At 35.8% G+C, this 26,112-nt stretch overlaps 4 protein-coding genes and 1 pseudogene across 5 annotated transcripts; 3 read left to right on the forward strand and 2 right to left on the reverse strand.

Annotated features, from left to right (window-relative positions):
- Positions 1-471: 471 nt before the first annotated feature.
- LOC120199530 lies at positions 472-4,398 on the forward strand (annotated as a pseudogene).
- Positions 4,399-4,822: 424 nt separating this feature from the next.
- Positions 4,823-11,702, reverse strand: LOC120199531 (LRR receptor-like serine/threonine-protein kinase FEI 2). Of its 2 annotated transcripts, none has more exons than XM_039200581.1 (14): positions 11,596-11,702; positions 10,335-10,563; positions 9,824-9,959; positions 9,655-9,726; positions 9,483-9,554; positions 8,515-8,586; positions 8,346-8,417; positions 8,160-8,231; positions 7,842-7,936; positions 7,480-7,647; positions 7,038-7,370; positions 6,438-6,686; positions 5,659-5,792; positions 4,823-5,491 (listed from the first exon to the last, which is right to left on the reverse strand). In XM_039200581.1, exons 2-14 carry the CDS (start codon positions 10,429-10,431, stop codon positions 5,273-5,275), a joined length of 1,791 nt encoding a protein of 596 aa, XP_039056512.1. In that variant the 5' UTR covers positions 10,432-10,563; positions 11,596-11,702; the 3' UTR covers positions 4,823-5,272. The 2 variants fall into 2 exon arrangements, with proteins under 2 accessions (XP_039056512.1, XP_039056513.1); XM_039200582.1 differs by having other exon boundaries at positions 4,824-5,491; positions 6,438-6,683; positions 11,596-11,701.
- Positions 11,703-17,584: 5,882 nt separating this feature from the next.
- LOC120199534 (phytochrome-interacting ankyrin-repeat protein 2-like) lies at positions 17,585-20,366 on the reverse strand. Its single transcript, XM_039200584.1, has 3 exons — positions 19,700-20,366; positions 18,808-18,979; positions 17,585-18,038 (listed from the first exon to the last, which is right to left on the reverse strand). Exons 1-3 carry the CDS (start codon positions 19,823-19,825, stop codon positions 17,824-17,826), a joined length of 513 nt encoding a protein of 170 aa, XP_039056515.1. The 5' UTR covers positions 19,826-20,366; the 3' UTR covers positions 17,585-17,823.
- A 1,132-nt stretch (positions 20,367-21,498) lies between these two features.
- Positions 21,499-23,779, forward strand: LOC120199532 (ATP-dependent Clp protease proteolytic subunit 4, chloroplastic-like). The gene is made up of 2 exons (XM_039200583.1): positions 21,499-21,934; positions 23,066-23,779. Exons 1-2 carry the CDS (start codon positions 21,558-21,560, stop codon positions 23,547-23,549), a joined length of 861 nt encoding a protein of 286 aa, XP_039056514.1. The 5' UTR covers positions 21,499-21,557; the 3' UTR covers positions 23,550-23,779.
- A 423-nt stretch (positions 23,780-24,202) lies between these two features.
- Positions 24,203-25,714, forward strand: LOC120199377 (trihelix transcription factor GT-3b-like). Its single transcript, XM_039200474.1, has 2 exons — positions 24,203-24,689; positions 24,996-25,714. The coding sequence occupies exons 1-2, from the start codon at positions 24,489-24,491 to the stop codon at positions 25,581-25,583; spliced, it is 789 nt and encodes a 262-aa protein (XP_039056405.1). The 5' UTR covers positions 24,203-24,488; the 3' UTR covers positions 25,584-25,714.
- Positions 25,715-26,112: the final 398 nt, after the last annotated feature.

The following is a 26,112-nucleotide window of genomic DNA, read 5'->3' on the forward strand; positions in this document are numbered from 1 at the left end:
TGTTGTTTTCTTCACGTGGTTTGTTTTCAAAAGAAACACCACTAATGTCCATCTTCTATCCCATCACTGTGTATTAGGATAAGCCAAGTCTCGTAAATTTTAGCCCCATGTAATCTTTTTATAGAGATTTTCAATTGATTTGTAATCGGTTGTGTTTTTTTCTTTCTTTACAGATTGGATTTTTAGGAGAATCGACTGATATATACAAAATTAATGGAAGAAAATTTGACATGTGATAAATAACAGATAATGGACCCTTCGAATGACAAGGTTGTAGGAACTTAAATCAATGCGGTTTTGATGTTGGTTGTTATGTCATAACGTCGTTGAGTGATTAAATTAAAAAAATTTAAACTTTTGTGACCAAAGTAAGAGTAATAAAATAGTTGAGAGAAGAATGGTGTAGTTTACTCAAGCTACAGAATAGTGCGACACTTAAACCCTAAACATTGGTTTGTAGAGAATGTAGAAGAACGATTTGGAGGAAGAAGAAATAGTGTTCCCCGAAATGGCATTAGCGACATCCCTTAGGTGCTCTTCTTGTATCTGCTTAGATGTCCGCCTCGCCGATTCCAACTGGAACAGATACAAAAACTGCTCCATCAAACTGCCTCTTCGCCTCTGTATCCATGAATCCGGCAAAAAACCGTCGATTGTTGGCATTTCTACCTCGACAATTGTGTTTGTGGGGCTCAGTCTTTGCATTTGCTCCTCCGCTTCCGCTCTTACGCCGTTGCCCCGCCGCCTTGAACAAGGTACCCACCTTTCTCTATCTTTCTCTTTTTGAATTAATTCATTAATTCACCCACTGTGCTTCTTCTTCTACAACGAGCCAAACAGCGGATAGCAGGTCAGCAGCTGTAGAAGAAGAAGAAGATGATGATGAGAAATCGGATGCAGCTTTTGAGGCTTGGAAATCCAAATCTTATGCTCTCACCGTTCCTCTCTCCATGGTCGCTCTTCAGGGCTCCGTGCCTCCCTCCTGGTCCAAGGATTTCATCTCCTCTCAATCCAGGCGCTTAAAGTTCCAGGCCAAATTCCAGCCATCTCTTGAAGATATTTTTGCTCAGTTGTGCCTGCCCTTTACCCCAGCCAAAGGCAAAGTGAATATTGGGCCTGCATCTACGGCTGCTGCTGATATTGTCACCCTGGGTGGCTCCTGGCTCTCTTTAGCTATCGGAAAAGCTGTCATCGAACCCATTACTGCTGCTGAACACCTGGATTGGTTTAAGAATTTGAGTCACAAATGGAAGGTAACAAGGCATCATATTTTGCTCTTATTCAATTCAAATCAAAACCCAAAACATTGCCCAACCCTTGAAATGTCCCAGGTTTATCTACGCAGGAACCTCAATGGAGATATTGATCCACAGGGTCAGGTGGGCTGCACCCTATCGATGGGGTACCATGGTCATAGCTTACAAGAAAACCAAATTTCAAAAACAAAACTTGCCTCCTATACAGGTAATGTTAATCTATCCGCAAGATAAAACCAGTGCTGAATTTAACTCTAATATGATTCTTATTCGTGATAATGATGTGTTCCTGCTGCTTTTCTTATAGAATTGTCCATAGATTCCTCTCTTTTCTCCCATATGTCTCAAATTTGGTTGTAATGGTTTTTAAGTAACTGAAGAATCCTTAATTTATTTTCAGAACTTCCCTTTTTTTATTCTAGCATAAAGGTTAATCTAGTTTTGTTTGGCTTGTGGAGAAACATTAGCACTTTACTCTCCATACAAGCCTTGATAGCCTGTCTATTTTCTTCTTTACTTCATTGATATGTGTAGTGCTTTCTCATAACGGCATTAGGTAGATCTTCTTGTAGGTTATTTTCTCATCATGACATTAGTTAGATGTTTTTTATTTTTTGAAATTGTCTCGGAAAGAATTGCAGAACTTATTTCCATCTTGAAACCTAGTGCACAAAGAATTTTGATGTATTCTATTTGTCGCTGTCAGTTAAAAATGACTGCAGAAATGAATAGCCTTTGAATCTCTGAATTGCAATTTCCCTTTCCTACTTTGTTTACAAATTTTTCTGCTTGGAGCCCATGACTGCTAAAACATGGGCTTTACAATTATCTGAAATGCCTCCCTCTTCCCTTGCATCGATCCTTTTTTTACATGTTTTCCTGGTTTGGTCAGCTCGTGAAAAAATCATCAAACATGACCTAGTGTTTATCTTATATCCGACCTAGTGTTATCTTATCCTATTACCTATATCAATATTTTGTTTATCTTCGCTCATTAACACTAAAAATCTAGGGGGGAAACCCTATTGCAGGATTGGGCAGATTTGTGGCGGCCTGAACTTGCTGGAAGAATTTCAATGGTGAATTCTCCTAGAGAGGTTGTTGGTGCAGTGTTGAAGTACATGGGTGCGTCATACAACACAGCGGACATTGAGTTGCAAGTTGCTGGAGGGAGGAATGCTGTACTGCAGAATCTAGAATTACTTGCAAAACAGGTAGCACAGCGTAAATGATTTTTTTTATAAGAATTGTAGGTCTCGTTACCATATTTGCGGATCTAGATATCACTCGTAGAATACCCTCTTTGTTCCTAATTATATCAGCTATATCCTTAACAATGATAGCATAGATACTAGGGCAAGCAGCTGGATTTTTTATCCAATCCACACCGTTTTTACAATCGTTGAAGCCTCAAATGATATTATGCCTTTTTTTTGTCTCCCCATTCTTTCTACGAGTTCGTATAACATGACTAGGAGCCATTGCATCTTTGTTCTTTTAGTGATGTCTATCGTGGACCTGACCCGATAGAAATTACCAGTATCGAATTTCCTGCATTATATGATCTTATTATAAGATTGCTGCATTATATGATCTTATTATAAGATACTTATCGTTAATCATTATTCTTAAGAGAAAGGGTTCTTTTTTATGCTCAAAATCCAAATTCGAGGTCCCTCTGTGTTGACTTAGATCCTGTACCTTTGAATTTCCATGCCACATTGGCTGAAGCAGAATTTTTAAGCCTTCTTGTATGAATTTATACACACATTCTCCAAATTGGCACCTGTCCAGTTCATCAAGTGGTGGATAATTTAGCATTTTCCTTAGTAGCGTGGGTTATTTTTGCTGTGACACTCCTTGATGGATCATTTATTCAAGTGCGGAAGTGTGAAATAGACAAGATTCTGTAGCACATAAATTTCGTGTAAGATGGTACAGAAAGTAGACTGAATTAACATATTCAATGCAAATGCAAGTGTAAGATGGTACAGAAAGTAGACAGAATAGCATATTCGATGCAAATGCAATGGCTTGCCATTCTCTGTATTATTTACTTTTCATTCAATGCAAGTGATGAGAGCCCGAGGAATTTTCTGGGGATCCGAAGATGTGCAATAGTTGTCTGTTTTTCCTTTTCTATCTTAAAAATATTATTTGAAATGTTAAGCTGGATATTTGTTTTCTCCACAATCGTTTCTCTTTACTTAGCTTTAGTTGCTTCTTCATCGTGTTATAGCAGTATATCCTTTTGGGTTTTGTAGGTAAAATTTTTCGACAGTGCGAACTATCTCAAAGCATTTTCAGTGGGAGATGTTTGGGTGGCTGTTGGGTGGAGTAGTGATGTTGTTCCAGTTGCAAAGCGTATGTCAAATGTAGCCGTTGTTGTTCCCAAGTCTGGAGCTAGTTTATGGGCTGATCTATGGGTATACATCTGAACCATTGCATTTTCTGCCTTTTGCTGGTAACATATTTCGTCTTGCATCGATTTTTTTCCTCTGTCAAGTTAAGAGGATGGTTTGTCATGTAGTATGTTGAAACTAAAACGAGAGAACAGATAATGACTTTATGAGAGAGATGAAAAAGAGGAACGGAATTGTGGTGAAACATACATCATACTGAATAGCAATGAAGTAGAAAATAGATTCTAGCATATCATTTTCTCTTTGCAGGTAATTCCAGCTGCCTCAGGACTTAAAACAGACCGTATCGGGGGGCGTGTGAGAGGTCCATCTCCACTAATCCATCAATGGGTAGAATTCTGTTTACAGACAGCAAATGGCCTCCCTTTCAGGCAAGGGGTAACAGCCGGCGCGTTCCCCTCGGCCCTGGAGAGTGGACCTCTGAAATTGCCTGAAGAGCTGACCAAGGGTAAGCCAAAGCTAGACACAAACCTAGTTGCTGGAGTGCCACCACTTGAAATATTGGAAAAGTGTGAGTTCCTGGAGCCATTATCCGATGCAACATTATCGGATTATAAATGGCTCATTGAAAGCATGGCCAAATCTGGCCCAAATTTTATAGAGTATGTCTCATCAATATTTGGAACTTTGAAGCAGCCTAAATTGACATAAGATTCACTGTGCGCCCATGTAGTTATTAATCAATATATACTGTGGCCAATACTTGCAAAATTCAATTTTTACAACATATCCAAATACTTTTATCTTTTCTATTCCTATTATGCGGTGGCTATAAGTGCATTCACTTGTCCATGGATAAATAATCCTATACACGTTCTTTGTGCCTATGCGAAATGATTGCTCTTTTTGAAAATCAAATGAAAAGCTGTACGTTACGTTCTAATCTCCAAAACCACAACTTAATTGAAATCATCGATAAAACCCATATGTAAACTGTAAGCACAGGCACGCAACAGAAAAATGGCACAAACCCAAAAGGCAAAATATTCTCAATTTACGCACGAAGCTGTACGTTACGTTCTAATCTCCAAAACCACAACTTAATTGAAATCATCGATAAAACCCATATGTAAACTGTAAGCACAGGCACGCAACAGAAAAATGGCACAAACCCAAAAAGGCAAAATATTCTCAATTTACGCACGCTGTCATCTAATGTTTACTTCAACAGGGGGTAGAGGGAGAGGGAGAAGTGCAAGCTAAGGACTAAGGGGATAATATAAAAGAAAGCAAAAAAGCACACTTAAATGAACTAACTGACCGACTGACTCGTACCATAAGGGCGAGAGAAGGTGAAGGTTGGATCCCACCGCACTTGCACATAGCAAATTGCCGGTAAGGGGTGTTCACCCGTGCCATTTGTCAAATTCTATTCAACTACTTAAATTGAGTTTCAAATGGAATATGCGCAGTGCGCAAATACACCGTACCTTCCATCCATCTGCACAAAAGAATTAATCAAAAAATTAACACGAGTGAGGATGAAGCACATTCAACATCTCCCCTTCATTTACTGCTTGCGCTGGAATTTGCTCGAGACAACAGGAGAACGTGAGACCTTACACACAAATCTTCATTTTCGGCTTCAACTTTTCAATCAGAGTTGGAATCATAAAAATCACTTGGGCATGGGGTCATAACCTCTGATTCAACCAACTGCACCACCCTGTGCATGGTGGGCCGGTCCTCTGGGTTAGAACAAACACACTGGATGGCTACTGAGAGTAAGGCATCAAGGCTTTCTGTCTGCACCCCCTCACAATTTGGATCCACAATCTCACGTTCCCTATTCTCTGTAATTAGGAAATTTAACTGCATGAAAGAGGACATGCCAGTCAGGTCATCACACCCACAAGTATATATACATATAAACATAAACGCAGAGTCATATATATTATTATTCTTAATCGATGAAACCATTTGCATGGTATATTTATATACTGCCAATTTGACAAAATGTCAACAAAGTGGAAACATACCCAGCCAACGATGTTGAGGCCCTTCTCAATGTAGGATGCATCAGTAGGTCTCTTGCCACTTATGACCTCAAGCACCAAGACCCCAAAACTATAGACATCTGTCTTTTCAGTTGCTCTCCCACTTGCCATGTACTCTGTTGAGGGAAGCATAAACAGATTTTAGACAAATTGAATTTAGAAAACTTGCATTACATAACAATGACTCGACCATTTAACAAGAACCAAATTGCAGCTTTGCAGAAAACAAACAAATAAATACTTGACCAAATTAGCATGCCCGGAATCTTTCCTTTGGTTAGATTATAAAGCTAAGGCTGGAGTTTTTATTTTCTCGACACAGTAAGACAAAAATTTAAACAAGCCATAATCTGTTTAAGCAATGCGGGATGAGATGTGAACTTCAAGGTCATAGAGCATCCAACTTGTTTGGCAGCATTTTTTATTTCTATATCTACAAAAGGTAAAAAGATTGATGGAAAAAAATAGTTTTAAATACTTTAAGAGGATATTTTGGTCCAATGAAATACTAATAACGAGGTTTGTTTAAAAGTTCAGCTAAATTTTGACTTCAATAATATGTAGGGGCCAAATAAACTATTAATAAAAAGCATCATGGAACATGGCTGTTAAGTGCCAAATAAGCAAATAAAAGCAACACAGAAAAAAGAACTTTTTCTATGGGGTCAATTTTCACTTTTCTGCCAAGTATTAACAATAATCATATTCATAGCATCTGGCTCCACAACCATAGAGAGCAAGGAAATATTGTAACTGCATACCTGGAGCCAAATAACCAAAAGTTCCTGCAACAATGGTTGTAATATGAGATTCTCCATCCTCTAACAGCTTGGCAAGTCCAAAATCTGATACCCGAGCCTCCAAGTTGATATCAAGTAGAATGTTGCTCGACTTTATGTCACGATGTATGATTCTTGGAGAACAATCGTGGTGTAGATAGGCCAGTCCTTTTGCTGCTCCCATACTAATATTCAAACGTGCCTCCCAGTCTAACTGCTCAGATCGTTCTGTTAAAAGAATCATAAAACAGCATTACCTTCCCAATAAAGAAATTAATCCATTCAACAAATTAATAGAATAGAAATGGACCCAAGAGCATAAGGAAATCTTAACAAATGGTGAAAAAGAAGAAGAAATATTTAAGTTCACGCTCAATGTTTTCAAGAGCACAAGGGTCAACATAGGCACTAAAATACACAATGGGTGAGGCACAAGGTGCAAACAAATCGCTTGACTAAGCAAATTAAGATGCAATACATATATATATATACACGTAGATGTATATGTATTATCCATAAAAATGTCAAGTTTATGCCAGTCAGACCATTGCTTTTGAATAAAAATGGTTAAGGGAGCCTCACCATGGAGAGCTTCATCAAGGTTGCCACCAGCCAGGTAATCATAGAGTAACAGCTTTGATGTAGGTGAATTACAATATCCTCGCAAATTTACAAGGTACCGGTGTTTTATGCTTCCAAGAATTTCAAGTTCTCTTTCAAAAAACCGATCAAATCCCTCATTCATCTTCACAATTTGTTTCAATGCAAACACATTGCCATCATCCATTTCAAGCTTGTATACTGTCCCAAACCCCCCAGCACCTATAATGTCTTCCTCACTCAAAGTTTCCAATTTCTTAATGATGTCTTTCGAAGAGTGTGGCAAGTCTCCATGAAACATGACAATGGATGCTCCTGAAGCAACAATACCACATTAACAAGACATTGAATCTTAGAGGGTAAAGATGAAAATTGGACACAGCTAGATTTTCCAAAATTGAAGATATGTTGATTGGAATCAAACCTCCACTGACATCCATGGCAAGAGTTCTGCTCTCATTTTTACCGAACTTCTTGTATAGGAAGCAACCCCAAAAACACATAAGTGCCACCAAAAGCAGTGCACCTACAGTTGCTGATGCACTAATGAGAAGCCTTCCAGAGTTTTTCCTTTTACCAACTTGATTTTGAGCTATCCAAAAAGAAAAAAATATCGAAATACAAACCAGAGTGAGCTGCCACCCAAAAATATAATAAATCCAAGAATAAAGTTAAGACTTATCAGGATTTCAGATTTTGGACAAATTGATCTTTTTACATTCATAATTAACACAGAGATGAGCACCAAACAATCAGAGTTATACATTTCTGGCACATGCAGCTTACCCGAAGTAGGTGATCCAGAATATGTTGGAGCTCCACTGTCATCTTTGCATGCCGCGTTGATTTGTTTTCCACATAAACCACGATTTCCAATGAAACTACAAAAAAAGGAGTTAAACTGTTAATTTAGCATAATAATGGTACATCAATCTTCTTTAACTATTCAAGATGAAGTAACCAGCGGAAGATGCTGTTAAAAGTGCCAAATAAAGGAATTGAGTACAAGAGTAACAGATCCTCGAACCCTCCTGCATGATAATTCTAGCATATAAATAACCAAAGATCTATTGAACACGGTATACCAAATTAGCTTGTACTTACGAACTAGCCATAAAGTTGCTGAAGACACCAAGCAATGGTATAGGCCCGACCAGAAAATTGTTAGACACATTGCTGCAGGAATTTCAATACAATCATCAAAGATGAGTTTCTGTTCGATTATTTCTTAAAGTACCAACTCAGTAGAAAGCCTACACTTAAAAACTAACAAATTTTAAGGGAACTAACAATGTAACGAGATTATCTAGTCTTCCAATTGAGGGAGGGATATTTCCACTGAGAGAATTGCTCGAGATATCCCTGAAAATACAAAACTCAGTGTAAGCATCATTAAATTATCCAAATGCTTAGTCTCTTTATCACTGGCTCACATTTATTAGCAAGAGAAACAACTTACAGATTCTGAAGCGAAGAAAGGTTTCCCAATTCGCTTGGAATTAAACCACTTAAGTAATTACCCTGCAAGTATCTGGAAAGGAGAATATATTAGAGTATAATAAAATAAAGAGTACATGTAATTCCAAATTAAATTCTTCATTAAAAAATCTAGAGAACCTTTAAAACATACGGTACATCATATTTACGTGCACACTAGGTGAACACAACCATGCCATTATTGAAATATATGTACATAACTTAGATAACAAGTTTATCCAAGTAATATAACCAAAACAAATAGAAAATTGGTGACTTTCAAGAAAAAGTAAGAAATATGTCCATTCCAATCATGCAAAAAAAAGTACCACAAAGTTAACAGCATTAAGCAATCAAAAGCAAGTGAAAGTCTGAGTTTTTGCTTCAGCTCTTTATATGAATGATGAATAGATTTAATTCAAAAACATCCAAGTTGGATCAAATATTAGAAAAGGTCCTTTTAATCTTATACTGGTTGAACCCATCCAAATTGAGGGAACGTCCAGGGTTCACTTTCCCCCTTGGCCTTGCCCAACTGTCAAAAAGGATACTTCATAGGTTGATACTTATGAAATTAAACAAGTACATTTCTCTTCAATTTATATACCACCAAAGCATGTACAATTTTTATCAATTTATATACGATGAAAGCATCTCTCTCTCTCTCTCTATTATATATATATATATATATATATATATATCTATGTAACACTAACACATAAAAGAACAATTGAACAAAAGGAAAAAAATGAAATCAATTATTCCAACACATGAAAACAGTAATTTTAGTTAAATCCCTTCCAATCCATCTATAATTCAAAATCAAACAAAAGAAAAAAAAATCTTTTAGAGGTCAAAATATTGTTTGGCATCAGAACCAAAGCTTAATAAAGAAATATTTATAGAATAGTCAACAACACTTTTCAAGTAAGGAGAATCAACAATACTTACATTCCTCGCAGCTCTGTGCAATTACCCAGCTCTGAAGGAATCGTCCCATAAAAGTTGTTGTTATGAAGCATTCTGACACATAAAAACCAGACAAAATATCAGCTGCAATAAAATATATTTGAATACAGATCATGCATGCATCAAGTACGGAGATATATAAGTTAACACATACAAAAGCCTCAAGTGCTCCAGTTTTCCAAGGTCAGGTGATATAGGACCACTCAATTTATGATTGGTAAGGCTCCTGGAGAAGACATGGAGAAAGCAAACATGTTAAATGGCACTTTCAAGCACACAGTTGTTTAAGGATGTTATATTTGGTCATGATCTTCAAAACTCACAAAGTCGTTACTCTCTTGGTTTTATTATCACATTCCACTCCTTTCCATTTGCATGGATCGGGATCCTCTGGTCTCCACTTAGAAAGCACACCATCTGAACTAGTAATTGCTATTCGGAAGCTCAGAAGTGCCTCTCCTGCGTGTCAGGAAAAGCATTTTCACAATCTATAACCAGATAATCTTATTTCTAGCAAGAATCACTGGCTACCTAGAGACTGTATAACTAGCCAAAATTGGTAATATCTGAATTAAATCTAAAAGACAGTGTCAAAAAGGAAAAGGAAAGGATAGAGAAAGCAAAATGTAAACACACACCCCAAAGTTTTAAAAGGTGGAGATATTCAGCATGTAATTTTTCCTAAGTGGGACAAATTAACCGATATTTTCCAACCAAATGAGCATTAACACAAAGATAACATTTGACATCCTTTCCCAGATGATGAGAGAATAGGGGGAGAAAAAGAAATTTCCAAATGTCAGCTTAAATTATCTCATTCTATATATCACATACCATCAGGACTGATAGCTCTGACCCTGTTTGCTAGGATAAAAGAGAATAGAATGAGAAGCAGCCATGACCATTGACATTTCATCAGACGAATGCCCATGTTGGCACTGTCAAAGCATAATATAGATATTACAAATCATCCGATATGACAAACTAAAAAATCCGCCCTTGCTGTAACATTTGGTTACCCGGACTACAACTCCACTTGGCAGCTACAAAAATCGAATGATGTCTGGCAGGAAAGAGAAGCAAAATATGAATTACAAATGATAAAACATATTTGAAACAGAAATAATGTGCAGAATGCGGATCAATGTTCTCATATCCAATTCAAATTGTTTTCTGATTTGTGCAGAAAGAAATGCATGATTCAAAACCAAGAATCGCCTCTCTCTCTCTCTATACACACACACACACACATTGTTTAAACCACAGGTCGTCAAAGCAACCTCCTCTGTAGAACCAAAGGACAAATAGAGGACTGAAGTCTTGTAACAGATCAAATAATTCTAATCATGAAAAAAAGTCCAACTTGAGAACCATTTCAGTTTGGCTATCCATGATGTGGACAATGCTAGTGTATGAGTGTATGAGAGCTGCTTACTATTGTACAATAAAGCATTTCCAGCCAGAACACACCATAAATCCAAACAGCAAATATATATATATATATAAAAGTAGCATAATTAGACCTTAAAAGCATTTTCAAGGAAAATGAACCCTTCTGATAAACATGTACTACATTATAAAAAGCTTTTGCTGCATTAGCATTCTTTATCCAAATAGAACGAGACTGACTACCAGCATGTATAAAAGCAATTCCTTCCCCAAATCTACAGTCATTTTTTAGGCATTTATGTTAAATTCGAAACTCTAATAATCAACTTTTCCATCCCAAACTCACAATTCGAAAATAAACTAACAGCCTCTCAAAGTTGCACTGATTTGTTATAGCATCTTTTAGAGCTAAAAGAACATAAGAGCTACATTGATAAAGTGACAGAAACTTTGCAGCATTAAGCGGAAACAAAAAGAAGGCATAAAACATCGTAAAAACGAAAATGAGATCCTTGGAAATTGTGCCTCAACATCGGCTATTTACATTCCAAGCATATGCTCAAAGATCCCGACCTAAAAACAAAGTAAAGATGCGAGCAGCAAAACACTAATCAATCTTGAACTTAAACACAAACGGAGATAAACTTTGGATGATAAAACGGAATTAAAAAATATATATATAAAAAGAGAAGGAAAATGAAGAAACCTTGAGATTGAGTCGATCTGCAGGCAGTGTGAGCCGTGGAGAGAGAGAGGAGCAACGAGAAATACAAAATGAAAAAATGAGAGATGAGACTCAATGCTGCTACTTTATTTCTTCTTCGATTAAGATTAGTTTTAATTCTTGTTAATTTTGGTTATGTTCTGAAAATAAAGTGGATATATATAGAGAGAGAGAGATTTAGTTGATGAACAGAAGTAGATCCGATGGTAGCGAACTGATGTGATACTGTTTTCTCACGTGCGACCACGACCATCCGCACGTGTCAACCGACGCTTCCTTCTTTCTAGAAGCCAGTAAAGTCTGTAGTCTAAAATCTAAGTAGCTACAGTAAATTTCGTCCACTCCCGGATCCTATGTAAGAATAAGATTTATATATATTTGATTAATTATATTATATTAAAAAAGAAATTATTAAATTTATTATAATTACATATAAAATATTTTATTATTTTTGCAAAAATTAACTTACCTGATTAGAAAATTCGGTATTATTAAATAAAAAAAAGTATTTTTATTTATTAAAAACAACCCTAAACATCATTAATTAAAAAAATATCTCTCAAAATATACACGTAAGAAAACATCGAGTTCTGTAAAAAACAAGGTCATACCTCACGTTCTGTAAAACACGAGATCCATCAATTTTTCAAATAATTTTATTTAATTTATAGATAAAGGGCATCATAAATGTATGAAACTCACTTTTCGTAAAGCGTGAGATCTGATCTAGCTTTTCACATAATGCGAGTTCATCTTTCGTGGATAATTTAGAAATATTTTTTCAATTAATGTCGTGTGAGAGTTGTTTTTCCAATAAAATAAAAAATGAGAATTTTTCATTTAATAATATCAAATAAATCGTTAATGTTCTAAAAGATTATGAATTTAAACACTAACGACGGCATGAGGATCAACATTAATTGGTAAATGATTAAAAAACATTTAAAACACTTTATAAACCCATTTGCTTAATAAAAAAAAATATTTTATTATTTTAAAACAAACAAACGCTTAACTGATTATATTGCTAGATTCGATCATAAACACTTCTAACATATTGAAACAGGTGAAATAATTTGAAGCGACTTTTTTTTAAATAAACACGGGATATTATTAAATTATTAACTATTATATTTATATAAATTAAACAGTAAAATTTATTTTATGGCTGAGTTATGGGAAGGGGAATTCGTTGTATGGATTCACTAAAAGCTTGGGAAGTTGCTCGATTTTTATGGCTGAGTTGTGGGCTGTTTATATAATGCTTTCGGATGCGTGGCCAATGGGTTTTTCGCCGGGTTAAGCTTGAATCGGATAATATGGACGTTGTCCGTTTGCTGAACTGCTTTAATTCTAATCCGATGGATAATCTGCTGTCCGAGGATGTTCTGAAGCTGCTGAAGCGAGATTGGCAGGTTGATGTTAGTTACAGTCGGCGGAATCTAAATGGGGCGGCGGATATTCTTGCCTCTTTGTCTGGTGATATGCCTATAAGGGAAGTCTGCTTTTTTGAACCTCCTGTTGAGCTCATTTCGTTGCTGCACAGGGAGCAACTTGTTGGTTCCTTTTAGAACCATCAGGAGAATGAGCATGTTAATCAAAGGGATGACCCAGGTGGTTAGGATTGTCGAGTTTATCTGTGGTTTTTTCTTGTATTTGTTAACATGGGTACTCTTTTCCTCGAGTAAGTTTAGGAGGGTTTTAACGAGACGATAGTATTATCTATTTATCAAAAATAAAATAAAATTTCTTTTAAAATATTTTCTTATTTTTATATAATATATCTTTTAAAACAATTAATTTTTAAAAAAAATATATTTTTCTGAAACTATATATCGTTAACAAAAAGCAATAATTAATTTTAAAATATATATTTTAGATATTTTTGCTCAACTCTATCATTATCAAGTTAATTTTTAAGTAAATTACATGTTTAATACCTAAACTATCAATTATGGTATATTTTAATATCCAAACTTTAATTTTTTTCAAAATCACATCTAATGTTTAATTTTCATTTTATTTTAATATCCGGCGTTAAAAACTTAACGCGTTTAACACCTAAACTATCAATTTTAATTTGTTTTAGTACTTAAACTTTCTTTTTTCCCCAAAACTAAACATTAAATTTTAAACAAGATACTAAAATGAAAAAAAAAACTAAAATTTTTAACAACATGGTACTAAATGAAACAAAAACTAAATTTTAAATATAATTTTAAAAAAAATGAAAATTTAAGTACTAAAACGGACCAAAACTGATAGTTTAAATGCTAAATGCGCAATTTACTCTTATTTTTTTATTTAATACTAAAAAATTTAGGTCAGGAGTAACTCTTACAGTCCAGGATCAGAGCATACTTAAGACTCAATTAAGATTGACATATGAATCTAAAAATTGCCCACAAAAAGTGACAGTGGTAAAATTTGACTAACATTCGCTGGCTACGCTTAATTTTTATACTATTTACTCGAATTTAGAAAATCTTGATACCCAGGCAGAAAGGTAACAACTTTATTATCGTTCATACAATTCAACACGAGATGACAAAAAGTGAGGTTTTGGCAAATAGACAAGTCATTTCCATTAACATTCAACATCTAGAATCACACACGAAAAGCTAATTCTTTTCCTTTTCTTTTGCATGGGAAATCAATCAACTCGACAGCGTCGGAGGGTTTTCCTTAGGATGTTTGGAGCCATAATGATCACCGAGTTGTTTTTCATTTGCTAATTGCACCTACAACATGAAGAAATATTCATTTTAGCATATTACAGGTAAGGAGGCCAGAGAGAAATATGGGAAGGACTCGAAATGCCACGAGACTTTGCCTCCCTAAGAACACTAGCCAAACCTTTCATTCAAAGAGCAGGCACAAAGACAGAATTTTATATAACTTGAATAAAGAGGGAGAAAAGGGCAATTTATTGTGTTCAAGTCCCTTTTTTTTTGGCAAAATGATGTTCAAAGTATATGGTGTTTGTGATCATGTAATATTAGAAAACGTGCAATTCAATGAAACAGCAAATGAAGACTCCATGCAAAAGACAGGCAGTTGGTACCCTTGATTCATTATACAGCAGTCTGAATTTTAATGTATGATGAACTTGACCTACAGCCATATGTTTTGCAATGCAGTTCAAACTAACACGACAATCAATATGGCATTGATTAACAAAACTCAAGTTGAATATACTGTCATCCACAAACGCTGCCAGATCTCATCAAAGAAGCAATATAGATTCACGGAAAGGCAGTAAGGTCTACAAATATGACGGATGGAAAATGCAAAATTTCCTTGCTCCTTTTCTTCTAGCAGATTGCCCATCTTATTAGTCCTACTCGTGGTATATCTATTTGATGAACAGAAAAATAATAACAAAAGTATAGGAAAAACTCCAAGCTTTTTGCAGCTCAAGCCATTTAAAGAAGGTAAGCCCTCAAATTTCATGACTTGTTTTCTTTATAACCTTTTACATTTGAAAAATAAGTAATGAAACAAAATAGTGATAATGTACAAAAAGCTCCTATTTATGTCAAGGAGCTTGTTCTTTCTAAATATAATCAATCCATCCATTGGCAGAACTGGTGAATGGATGTACAAAAGTTACCATGTCACTCAATGAACAAGATACTCTAGCCTTAATTATCTCGTTGTGCATTTCGATGAAATGTTTGGTGATTTCTATCAAATTTTAATATGAATTATTCAAAATGAAGAATTAAATTCTCTAAAATTGTAGTTTTGTAAACTATTCTTTTCCTTTATATGTGCTTCTAGAAACTGATGCCACTTCAACGAACCAGAAACCACCCATTCCAATTCCATTATGTTGTTAATCGATCACCATGAAATCACCCATCCTGTATCTTCTGCCATATTAAGTGCTAAACCCTCATAATTCCAGATAACAGCTAAAGCCAAAACAGACACCGGCCAGAACATCATTTACCTAGCATAAAATTAGTAACATAGCACTTTGAAACATAAATTTGAAAGTGGGGAAAAATATACTTGCAGATCTCTTTCCTACCCATTAGGGGTTATGGTCTACTAACTCGGTAAGAAATATAGTTAGTGTTAACTGAGATATACTTGCAACATATGCATATATGGATAAAAACCCAAAAAAAGGGAGAAATCTGGGAAGTCAAATAACAGGGATGCAAAGTTTTATTAATACTATCTTCTAAATCGACAGCCACAATCTATCAAGTCAAACTGATAGCAGCAGGAATGCTAATAAGATTGAATTTTATCAATAATATTAACAATATTCACAATTATAAATAGGAAAATCACCGACATACCAATACGAGTTCAATCAAGTAACAAAAAATCAATTAATGATTATTTTTAATCTATAATGCAAGCCATGGTCATCCAGAAATGATCAATTAGATTCCAAAATACACTGTGAAGGAGGGAAAAAGTGGGCGACACTGCTACCCTCTATGCTTGAATTAATTGGTGAGTTTCAGACGGGCAGTATCACTTCAAACCTAGCTTTTACAATTACTTCTACTACTACCAGACGACGTTTCAAACTTTGAATGAATAAAGACAAAAAAACCGTAAAGATCTTGTTAAAAGAGATCAAGATCAAGATCGGCTAAGAAAATGGATATGGTAAATCAAAAGAAAACCTTGCAGATAGGGCAGATGACTTTGAGGGCAACGGCTCTGGCCTCCAACTGAGAACCCTTCGACTTTTGATTTTTCTCAGCGTTTCGCTTCTGCGCATCGATCTTCTGCTTTCCCCGCGTCATCCCTTTCTGCCTTCTCGCATCCAAAGCTTCCCTTTCTTTCTTTTCGTCAATGTATCTCTATCGCCTCACATGTATATATTATATATAATATATATTTAATAACTTATAATTTATTATTTTATGATTTATGATATACCTTTACTTTACTAATAGTATTCTTAGTATTTTAACTTTTTTTAAAAATAATAATATAAATTTTATATTTAGCATTTTTATATTAACTTTTTTAATATTTAAAATCTCAATACTTCTACATTTAAAATTTAAAATAACTTTTTAAAAAATTAATTAAATTCTTAAACTTAAAAAACAATTTAACTTTCAGCCGACTTAAGTTGGAGATTCATAAGATGCAATACAACACACTCAAGTATATTCGACAGAACATGCGGGTCAGGATGAATGAGATTATATCATATATGGTCAACAAGGTAGTCAAATCGATTCAGTAACAACAATAATGTGTCAAATACCATAAGTCCATCATCGTATTTTGAATATGGATCTCAAAGTATGTTAAGTACACGCCCTTTTGAACAACCAAACCAAGAAGAATATGAAAACGACGACAATCAAGGCTAACGATCCCAACGTACTAGACAAGTCCTACATCATTATCATTCAACCACTCCTCTACGATCGTCAAGAGCTTAGAAAATATAAATAAATTTTACTATGTACATATTAGTTTGTAAACACTATTTTTAAATAAAATTATTAATTTACTTTTTAATTAATTTACTTTTTTAAAAATTTTAATCCGGCAAAACCAATCACATCAAGGTAACAAGTTCAATGTTAACTGTTGTTGTTGCCCGTTAACCAACGACTATAAACGATTTTTTTAATTCGAAAGAACTCATCACCTTGAGATGACGTGTTCTATTAATTTTTTTTAAGTTTTAAAAATTTAAATTATTTTTACAATTCATTTCAAAAATAATTTTTAAGGTTACGAATCCCATTAATTACAATAAATTAATGACCCACATGAAACTCACTCGTCTGGGTCCATTAAAAAATTATATCTCAAGGAACTCCTCACCTCAAGGCGACGAATTCCAACATCACTATAACAATTGTCATATTCTCCGAAATAATAAAAAGCCGGGTGCCCTAATGGGCTAAATAAAAAACCCGCTTGCACTAATGGGCCAAAAAGAAACCGATAATCTAAGGTACAGGAGAGTACAGAAATGAAAAAAAAACACGATATTTAAGTTCTTACAGGAGTAAAACTTCCACGTTCAAAGCATCAATGTATCATACAATATCACATGCATGTGATGCGATGGGAGCACTAGTTTATTGGCTGGCAACATGCCATCAAGTTCATATGCAAACCACAGTCTTTAAAACCAAACCGTATAGCAAACACACATCCAAAACAATTATTAGTAGGCCAATACTTCTTAAAGCACCAAACACAGGAGGAGCATCAATTCTCAGAGCTATAAGATGTCTCCCCTGCAGAAGAGCTATCTCTTTGGAGACGCTTCATCTCCTCATAGGCCCATTCAAGGCCAGGGCAGTAATGGAGTGGTGGATTAAATCTGCAATCGTTGATGTCATCTGGCAAAAATGCCCCATTCTCTACCAGGAACTTCACTGCTTCTTTATTTCTTTCTTTAGCTGCTGCATGAAGTGGTGTCCCTGAGATTCACAACAAAAACAAGGGATAATGAAATCAGTAGCCTTTCTTGCATCTAGGCGCATGCTTTTATAACAAATCCTCAAGTTTCAAATTTTGTAATATCAAGCCCCAAAATTGAATTCACCAATCTGGCGTTGCCCCTCAAGCCATAATACTATGAACTCCTATATGTTGACCAAAATACACTTAAAAAATCATCATAAACTAGCATGTCTTCAATATGTCCAAATTGATTTCTGTCAACTCTGCACAAAAATATGAAAAAAAATACCTAACGTGCAGCTAGATGGTTGAAATTCTTTCAAGCATTTTTAGCAGAAAATGGATCACAGTTGATAACAAATTAAGAGCGTTTATTTGGGGTTAGTGGTGTCCAAGTCCAAACTTTTGTCTTAAAACACTAAAAATGGTATTGGGTCTTTTTTGTGTATGTGTGTGGGATGGTGGGGAAGGGGCTGGGGGGTTGGGTTTAGGTAGTTGCTAATTACTACAAATGTTTGATTGGCTCGTATTGTTTGTTTGTTTGATGAGCATGGAAGCTTAAATTGAGAAGTCTTTGAAGAAGAAATGCAGCTGATTTAAGTTGTGAAATATGATCAAACTAACAAAGTTTAAACGCAGAAATTAGATGGCTAACAGGGCCCAAATTTACTTGTAGTTTTTTATTTAATGTACTTGCCAGGTAATAAGTTATCAACATCACAAATTTTAACTCTGGTATATAGTTGACAAAAGTTAGAATAGAAAACATGAGATTAGGAAACTTACAACCACAGGCACCCTTAGTTCTGGCATCAATATTAGCACCACGTTCAAGCAGCTCATCCATAACTTCAAGGTGGCCACCCTCAGCGGCAAGATGGAGTGGGGTGATACCTTGGGATTTGGGGCCCCATGCAGCCACATTTACATCCCCCCCTTCATTGAGAAGTTGCTTGACCTGTTCCAAGGAACCTTAAATCAGCATTCAATTTCCATGGTCAAGGAAAATCATTGCGGCGAATTGTTTGACAATAAACACAAATAATAATATAAAATAAATGCCAGTGATAACAAGCTCAAAAGGAATTGGGTCTTAAATATAGAATCATTCATATGTGTTGATAACATATAGGTTCCATTTGGTATGGAGGAAGGAAAATGTGTACATCTAAATATCTAATTGCTAAGGTTCAACATAAGAAAGTAATCATGAATCTTAATCACCGACTCCTTTGACCTTTCTATCCTTCATATCAAGTAAAACCATAGATTTATTTTATGAGCATTTGTTTAAAACAATTTGGTTCAACTGACTTTTGTTTCAGCAGATGATGAAAGATTCACATGTTCAGCTCCCTTGGGGGATGTATCTAAAAAAATAGCTAGTGAAGATCAAATAAATCAGTTAGTAGTAAGTACAACAGATGAAGCGCGACCTAAAATATTTTTCTTTTCTGTAAAATTTGACAGGTGAATTCAAATATTACACCACTAAAGGTAGGCAGAATTTCGGCACTAGCCTTGTCTTCTGATGTTGACATTAAATACCATAACTGATAAATAACTTGAGGATCCATCTCAACGCAACTATTATTATGAAAGCGTTAACAAAAACAAAAAAAAAACAAAGCCGTATAACGGTTAAGAAGAAGGATAAGGTTCTAAAAAAGAAAGATACCTTATCGAGGTCACCTTTTCGGGCACCGATGTGAAGCAACGTCCAACCTCTATCATCCCTATCAACCCCAAACCTAAACGAGCGCCTTCTCGACAAACTTCTCCTCAAAGACTGCCCTTGGGTCATATTCTTCGACTCAATAATAAAAAAACGACCAATATCGTTGCAGAATATATAATTTTTATTTCCTTAACCCAGAAAATGAAGAGAGAACCCCAGAACAGATTGATTGCTTGACTGGGCGAAGAATTACATGATATAGTCTTAAAGGAATGAAATTTCACAAAGGTAAGATCTTCTTTTCTTGAAAAAAAAATCCCCGAAAGTTGAAGACGATAACGAGAGAGAGACAGTGGGAAGAGGAATTACATAATAGAGACGGAAAAGAAAGGGAAGGAGAAAGGAATTAGCGAGAAGCAGGGGAATGATGAGCGATGCAATAAGGAGCAAAGGGATTCAGGCCAGGACCAAAGACACGGAGGTTTTGGATGCGAGTCATAAACGGAGAAGACAATACAAACATAATTGATGAAATCGATTGAATATTTACAGAAAAAACAGAGGAATTTCACAAACCATAGATTAGGAGTACGAATACCAGAGTTTATGAAATCGGGAAGGAGGAGACGTATAGAAAGAAAACCCTAAATCAGAAAGGAAACGGGAGAGGAGAGCTATCGCAAAATGTATTTGTTCCCAGATTCAACGTATATGTATATCTTATGCCACATGCCAAGTTTGGTTATATTTAATAACGGGCTGACATGACAGTCCAGGCCTAGCCCACCATAACATAATCCTTTTTCCTTTAATAATTTTTTTTCGTTATCCTCTCATGTCCAAAGTTTTTTTTGATTAATCAGGATCGATTACGTCGTAAACTTAATTTTGATGAGTGAATTTTTTAATATAACTTTTTTTACATATAAAGTTTTAAATTCGAAATCTTACTTAAATGATATCGAATTTCTTACCACTTAAACTAATTCCATTGATAACGTTGTAAATGACAAGAACAAAAACAAACTTCATATTCTGGCCTTAGTGGAAAAGCTTGGCTATATTGTTCTAATTTCTTACTATCTCATTTTTCTAATAGTTTAAGATAATTGTAAGATAATATATGTTCAGAATTTTTTTAAATTATTAACAACGTACATACATCCATAAACACGTTTGTTTGAACCGAAAAATTCTAAAGAAAACAATACTCCTTTTAATCACCATAACCACTTATTGAGTTCTAAATCAATTTTTACATCAAAATTTCTGTTCTCACTTCCATTATTCCTAAATTTATTATTATGCTTTCGACGATTATTTTTAAAAATTATGAAATCGATATTCAAGTTTGAAATACTCATATTCCAATTTTCTCATCTAGCCATCAAAGCGTATTGAAACCTTAATCACGGCTTATTCATATCGTTAAATATCTTTCAACCATTTGAATTTGTCAAAATCATCCTCACACCCTTCAATCTCTTAAAATTTATCAATCAGGCTCGATCACCATAAGAGTAGGATGCCGAATGGAACAACTTAATTGGTCCAATTTTTTTAATCTTCGTTACATTTATGGTCTAAAATGTATAATGGATTCATACTTTAAGGTATAGAGAACGAAAATGAGTATATTTAGAGAGTCAGGATAGAATAAAAAGGTTTAGGGTGTAAAGTAAGAAAATGGTCATACTTAAAGGGCCAAATTCTGAATTAAGCCCCATATTCTTATCCAATGTGGGTGGAATAGTTTGGTATGGTATTTGCGTTAAATCATATAAAAAGTCAAAGGGCGCAAGGGGCGGCGGCTTGAGTCGGAGTTGCTTATCTGAGTCTCTCGACGGTCACAAACGCCATGGATTTAATTTCCCTCTCATCTGCTCTGAATCCTCCTTTCTCTTCCCTTCAACTCAAACATAAACCCTCTCTTGCTCTCCCTAATAAAGCCCCTCCCTTTTTTAGCCTCAAACCGACACCCGTTTCTTTTTCTCTCAAACTGAAAGCCACCGCTAACAGCCTAGAATTCTCAGCCCCTCAGACCCCGGCCACCTCCATGCGAGGGGCTGAGACCGACGCTATGGGGTTGCTTCTGAAGGAGCGAATTGTTTTCCTTGGCAACCAAATTGATGATTTTTTGGCCGATGCCATTATAAGTCAGTTGCTGCTTTTGGACGCTCAGGATCCTACTAAAGATATCAGACTCTTCATTAATTCCCCCGGTGGATCTTTGAGGTATGCGCCATTTTCAAGTTCTGCCCTTTAACCCTATGCTTAGATCCTATCATTCGGTTTTTCAATTGTTCTCTTTTGAGATAATGAGATAAACACGTTGTTGCTAAAGCTCTTTTGATAGATATCTGGGAAATAAATATAAGATGGTTTCACTAATGGTTATTTTCTTCGATTATAAAGGGGGTGAGGGGAATTACAAATGGAACCTTTTCTTCTTCGAATGATGTGGTATTGGTCAATGGTAAATTCTTGAGCTGACAATTCATGACCTTAAGATGCCCTTATCAATCTGAATAATTACCTTGTTATTTGCTTCAGCTAGTATCACGTCATTGGTTAGGATTTTGGAAACGATATGACAATTTTATTTGATGCGGGTTGTATTATAGTTGTATTCTCCTTGGATATGGATTGTCATTTTCTTCCTGATATTTCATATTGAAGGAGTCTGATAGTATTGGTTTGAAAATCTATTTTGTTTGTAACCCCCCATTTAATGGAGGAGCATAATGGATATCAAATCATGGCTGAACCTATGATATAAAAGTCGAGCAGGCCGAATCGCAAAGCTTAGTTTGTAGCTTCAACTTGGGGATGGAATTTGTATTGCTTCATCCAAGCATAATGAATCCAGCTGCATCATTAGATTAGCATGTGTGATGAGTCATAATCTTATTGTTCATTTTGGGGTGTGTTTATTCTTTGTTTCTGCTAATGACCAATCTTATTGTTCATTTGTGGAAGGAATTCGAAGATCATCACAGGGAGTGGTTCCTTGTAATTTCCTTTGATGTACTTACATAATTACGATTCACTTTGCAAAATATACGAAGACTATAATTTGCTAGTGAACTTGATAAATTTCCATTCCCCTTTCCTCTTAACTGAATAAGACTGCTTTGACAACCTTTTTTTTTTTTTAATCTTTGTGCAATCAAAATAAAGGTGATTTACTCTCTTCTTTCCGTTTCTATTTTTGAAAACGTTTTATTCTCCTTCCTGTTGGTGGCCTACAATAGAATAGAAACTTTCCTGCTATGCTTCCATTTTAATGTTTTGTTGCCCTGTATTTGGTTTCTGATTGTATCACCATTCCTTCTGCTTATTTTCCGTTTTTGCTATTTGTACCAGTGCTACAATGGCTATATACGATGTAGTGCAGCTTGTGCGGGCTGATGTTTCCACGGTTGCAATCGGCATCGCAGCATCAACGGCTTCTATTATCCTTGGTGGTGGCACCAAAGGCAAGCGCCTTGCAATGCCAAACACACGGATAATGATTCATCAACCTCTAGGAGGTGCTAGTGGACAAGCTATAGATGTGGAAATCCAAGCCCGGGAAATTATGCATAACAAGAGCAATGTGACAAGAATAATTTCCAGTTTTACTGGACGTCCGTTTGAGCAAGTAGAGAAGGATATCGATAGGGACCGATATATGTCTCCAATGGAAGCAGTTGAATATGGAATAATAGATGGAGTCATTGATAGAGATATGATCATTCCATTGGAACCAGTGCCGGAAAGAGTGAAGCCAAGATTAAACTATGAGGAAATTAGTAAAGATCCGAAGAAATTCTTGACCCCTGACATTCCAGACGATGAAATATACTAGGTGCAAGAGGTTTATGTTTCAATGGGGCTTGCCTGTCCCTTGATTTTCAGTTTGTGTTTGTTATGTAGATTTATGTATTGAATTGCAAGACACAATTAAGGACATATTGGTTTCTGCATTCGTAAAGTGAAAATGTGGTTTTGGTCCTGCCAAAATTGATTATTGTGATTTAGAAACATTTGAATATCGTTAGAACAGTGAATGAAATGGAAGGACGGACAATTGGTTCATTCAGTCTTCTTCAGGAATCATATATACCTGGTTTCTGCTAATTTGAGTGCACTATGGTGCTTTAATGAAAATTGTACTTACCAGTTCTAAATACAGTTTAATATGTATATATATATATATATATATGTTTTGATTAGTATGCGGAGATTACAAGATAATGTCTATTGATAATTCTCTCGATCAATTAATAATGAACGTATATATACTCTGTAGATGTTGTTTGAACATGGGATCTAGAGAGAATAAATCTTCTTTTATCCATTGAAATCACTCTATGAATTTCTAATGTGTATATATGTATACGCTAATCGTGAAATTGGACCTATAAATAAATGGGCTGGCTAGCTAACACAGCCCAGTGAAGAACCCGTCACATATGCAGCAGTTTGCCCCCTATGTACCAAATACAGTTGAAGTTTCTCATTTCTAAATGGCCGGCAACGGAGAAAGGACCAAGGGGACCTCCATGCTTCCACGATGATGGCAAAGAGAACCAACCTTGGACGACTCGTATTAATACTCAGAAGGTGAGCCCATCCACAAAGTTAGAACTTGCTTAGGTGAAACTGCGGCAACATCAGCCCCCTCTATTTTGCTATCAAAAGAAAGACAAAAATAGTCAAAAGTTTGCAAAGAAAAGGGGGGGGGGGTTGAGAAAACCCTAAATAAAGGGAAGGGGGATTGGTGGAGTTGGAAGAAGCAGCAGCGATGTTAGGGGGTGGGCAGTGGGGGCAAGAGGAGACTCGGGAGCTGATCTTCATAAGGGGTGAGCTTGAAAGAGACTTCACCGCCACCAAGCACAACAAGACCTTCTGGGAGGTCGTCAGCTCCAAGATGAAGGATAGAGGCTTCACCCGAACCCCTGATCAGTGCAACTCCAAGTGGAAAAATCTTCTCAATCGTTACAAGGTCCTTTCTTCCTCATTTTCTCTCTTTAGTTACTCTCAAACTTCTTTCTTTTTTGTAGAATTGTCATTGTTTTTGTACTTTCTCATTATTCACAACCTATGTTAACCATGTGTGTGTGTGTATAGCATCTCATTGAATTGAATGGGTTTTTTAGTACCCTTTTTACTATCACCTATATTGTGTTTTTCAATCTTTCCAAATTGCTTTCAAAATGGATGTTTTATGCAAAATATTTATTTCATTCTTTTTTTATCATATTAACAATCTGTATGTTTGTTTAAATGTTTCTATGTCATCTTTATGCAGGGGAAGGAGACAGCTGGCCCTGAGAATGATTCCAAATTCCCATTCTTTGAGGAACTCCGTGCATTATTCACCGAAAGAGCCAAGAACATGAAGCGCCGCCTGCTTGAGACCGAGGCAGGTTCGGATTCCATGCAGGCAAAGAAAAGGATGAAAAGAACAACCACCGATAGATCCTCAGACGAATTCTCCGAACAAGGCGAGGATGAAGATGAGAGTGAAGAAGAAAAGCCCACCAGAGGCATTTCACGCAAGAGGAGAAAAGCCGACACAAACACAATGGTACCGGATAAATCCCCTAGACCAACAAGCTCGGGTGTCCATGAAGTGGTTAGGGAGTTCTTCAATCAGCAGCTGAGGCTGGAGATGCAGTGGGGGGAGATGATGGAGAGGCGTGCCCGTGAGAGGCAGTTGTTCGAGCAAGAATGGCAGCAATCGATGGAGAAGCTCGAGAGGGAGAGGTTGATGGTGGAGAAGGCTTGGAGGGAGAGGGAGGAGGAGAAGAGGAGAAGGGAAGAGAGCCGAGCCGAGAGAAGGGATTCCTTGTTAACCACTCTCTTGAATGAACTCATAAACGATAGTAAACTCTGACCTGGAATATATATAGTTTATGTGTCGTAAAGATTTAGTACTCACAAGTTTGATGATGCATACATGTTTTGTGTTGCTAATTGCTATTTGTATGGGTATTACAAAGAAATGTATTGTCTTGTTTTGTTGAATGATGTGGTTTTAGTTTGGATGATGCTGATGTTAATGATAAGTTAATGTTCAAATCCTTATGTTGAGTGATTTGGGTTTTTGTAGTTTGTCCTCTTTCATCTCCATGCAAATCCCCATCTATCTAAAATTCAGGGTCAAGTTAAAATTTAGCCGTTTTTACAAATTACTTTGCTCATCATGCTGCAGTCGTTAGTGTTGAATCCATGACCTCTAGAAAATACTTGAATTTGTGATTTGTAGGAACAACAACGATTTTATTAACAACTGAGATAAGTTTGTTAATGACATTTTTATTAATACAATGGCTATGATATAGTGAACTGACAACTTAAATGACCAAAACATAACTTTTCTAAAATTAGCTATCAAAATGAGACGGACCGAAAATGAAAGAGAT

This window comes from Hibiscus syriacus, unplaced genomic scaffold (genome assembly GCF_006381635.1).
Source record: "Hibiscus syriacus cultivar Baekdansim isolate YM2019G1 unplaced genomic scaffold, ASM638163v2 tig00005459_pilon, whole genome shotgun sequence".
Lineage (NCBI taxonomy): Eukaryota > Viridiplantae > Streptophyta > Magnoliopsida > Malvales > Malvaceae > Hibiscus > Hibiscus syriacus.